Consider the following 1601-nt stretch of genomic DNA (forward strand, 5'->3'; position numbering starts at 1 on the left):
TTTTAAGACTCATTAGAATATCACAGTAGATAATGTGACTTGTTAAAAAGGAAAAAAAAATGTTGAAACATTACTAACTTAGATTAAAGCAGAACAGTCTTGTCAGGCCAAAGACACTGACTCCAGACAACAGCCTAGAGAAAGCTCCAAGGGAGGATCAAAGATGAATCAGAAGACAGATATTACCATGGTAACTAGTGCACAAACTAGGGAAATTATGCAAAATACAAACAATGTTGTACATAAATAAATAAATAAGTACTTTAAATAAGTATGGCTTCAAAGATAAGTCAGTGCCTCAAAATAGTAATGCTGCATAATCTAGATTAAAGCCAGGGGAAGCAGCGGTGGTGTGTGTGTGTGTGTGTGTGTGTGTGTGTGTGTGTTTACGTGTGTATTTGTGTCAGCCTCTACACAGACATAATATGACATGACACGTCTGTGTGGGGACAAGAAAAAAAAAAATCCAACCAGAACTTTCCAGAAAGTTCTATCCCTTTTGACTCCTATGACCACTGAGGCTCTCTCCGGTTCAGTTTTAATATAATGTCCCCATTTGTACCTCCTCCACCCTATCTACAGCGCCCCCTTCAGGACAGAGAGGGACATAGCAGGAGGCTACAGTCTCAGTCAGGTATCCCTATAAAGAGATATTAATAATAACCAGGGGAGGTGTCCCAGGTCTGTCCCACAGCGTTCCCTACCAACCTGACAGGACAAGGTGGTGGTAGGGACAGGAAGTGTATGGGCGACGGGGGGGGGGCGGGTAGAAGTCCTAAGTCTTCACCCAGCTGATGGGCACCCAGAAGCTCTCTCGCTCCAGCCGTTCCAGGATGGCGCGGAGTTCCGTGCAAGCGCTGACCGTGTCCTCTTTCATCAGGACCCGGTCAACCAGGTGCCCATACTGCTGGTCGATCTGTTGGGCTGACTGTCGCATCTCCTGCAGGTCTTCCTCCTGAATGAGACAGAGAGAGACAGAATTTTTTAAGACGACTAAAAGCCTACAAAAGACCGAGAGGTCTAACTTGTGTCCAAATATTTTAAGATTGCTGAAATAAATATCCGCTAATATTTGGAGATGTTTAGCATTGACAGATGAATTACTTTTAAAAAAAAATACATATTGGCAAGAGCTCTGACTAAAATCTGGAGTGAGGAGTGAGGGTTTTTTTTGTTTGTTTGTTTGTTTGTGGTTTTTTGGCAGACTCACTGTGATTCGCCCATGCTCGCCCCCTCCTGGCGAAGTAGCGGTACTGCGGCGTCTCCGACTTTCCGGAATCCGCGGCCTCACGAAGATGACATAGGGCTTGAACTCTGCCGTCCTCAGTGTCTTTAACGCCTGACAGAACCAGATACGAACGGGAGTTTGAAAGAGAATTCACATATCACATACGACATAAGTTCCAGAAGCCACAGCCAGTGACACGGAAAGTCGGTACCTTCAGAAACAGTGTAAAGACAGACATTACGTCTTGGTTTTTTTTTTTTTTACCATGTCTAATACCGCTGACAGGAGTAAATGTTGAAAAGCCACAGTGAAGAGATAGCAGTAAGTTCATTGGAAAAGATTAAGACATTTTTATCTTTAATTTTCCATACCT

The 1601-nt window shown here is 43.7% G+C and overlaps 1 protein-coding gene across 1 annotated transcript in view; it reads right to left on the minus strand.

Moving 5' to 3' along the window:
• Nucleotides 1-775: 775 nt before the first annotated feature.
• Nucleotides 776-1601, minus strand: part of mpp3a (MAGUK p55 scaffold protein 3a) — a 17177-nt gene continuing 16351 nt past the window's right edge. The window contains exons 17-18 of the mRNA XM_030793680.1: nucleotides 1211-1339; nucleotides 776-955 (exon numbers count right to left, since the gene is read on the minus strand). Coding sequence (XP_030649540.1) covers nucleotides 776-955; nucleotides 1211-1339 — 309 coding nt within the window. The remainder of the gene's footprint in view (nucleotides 956-1210; nucleotides 1340-1601) is intronic.

This window comes from Chanos chanos, chromosome 16 (genome assembly GCF_902362185.1).
Source record: "Chanos chanos chromosome 16, fChaCha1.1, whole genome shotgun sequence".
In the NCBI taxonomy this organism is placed as follows: domain Eukaryota; kingdom Metazoa; phylum Chordata; class Actinopteri; order Gonorynchiformes; family Chanidae; genus Chanos; species Chanos chanos.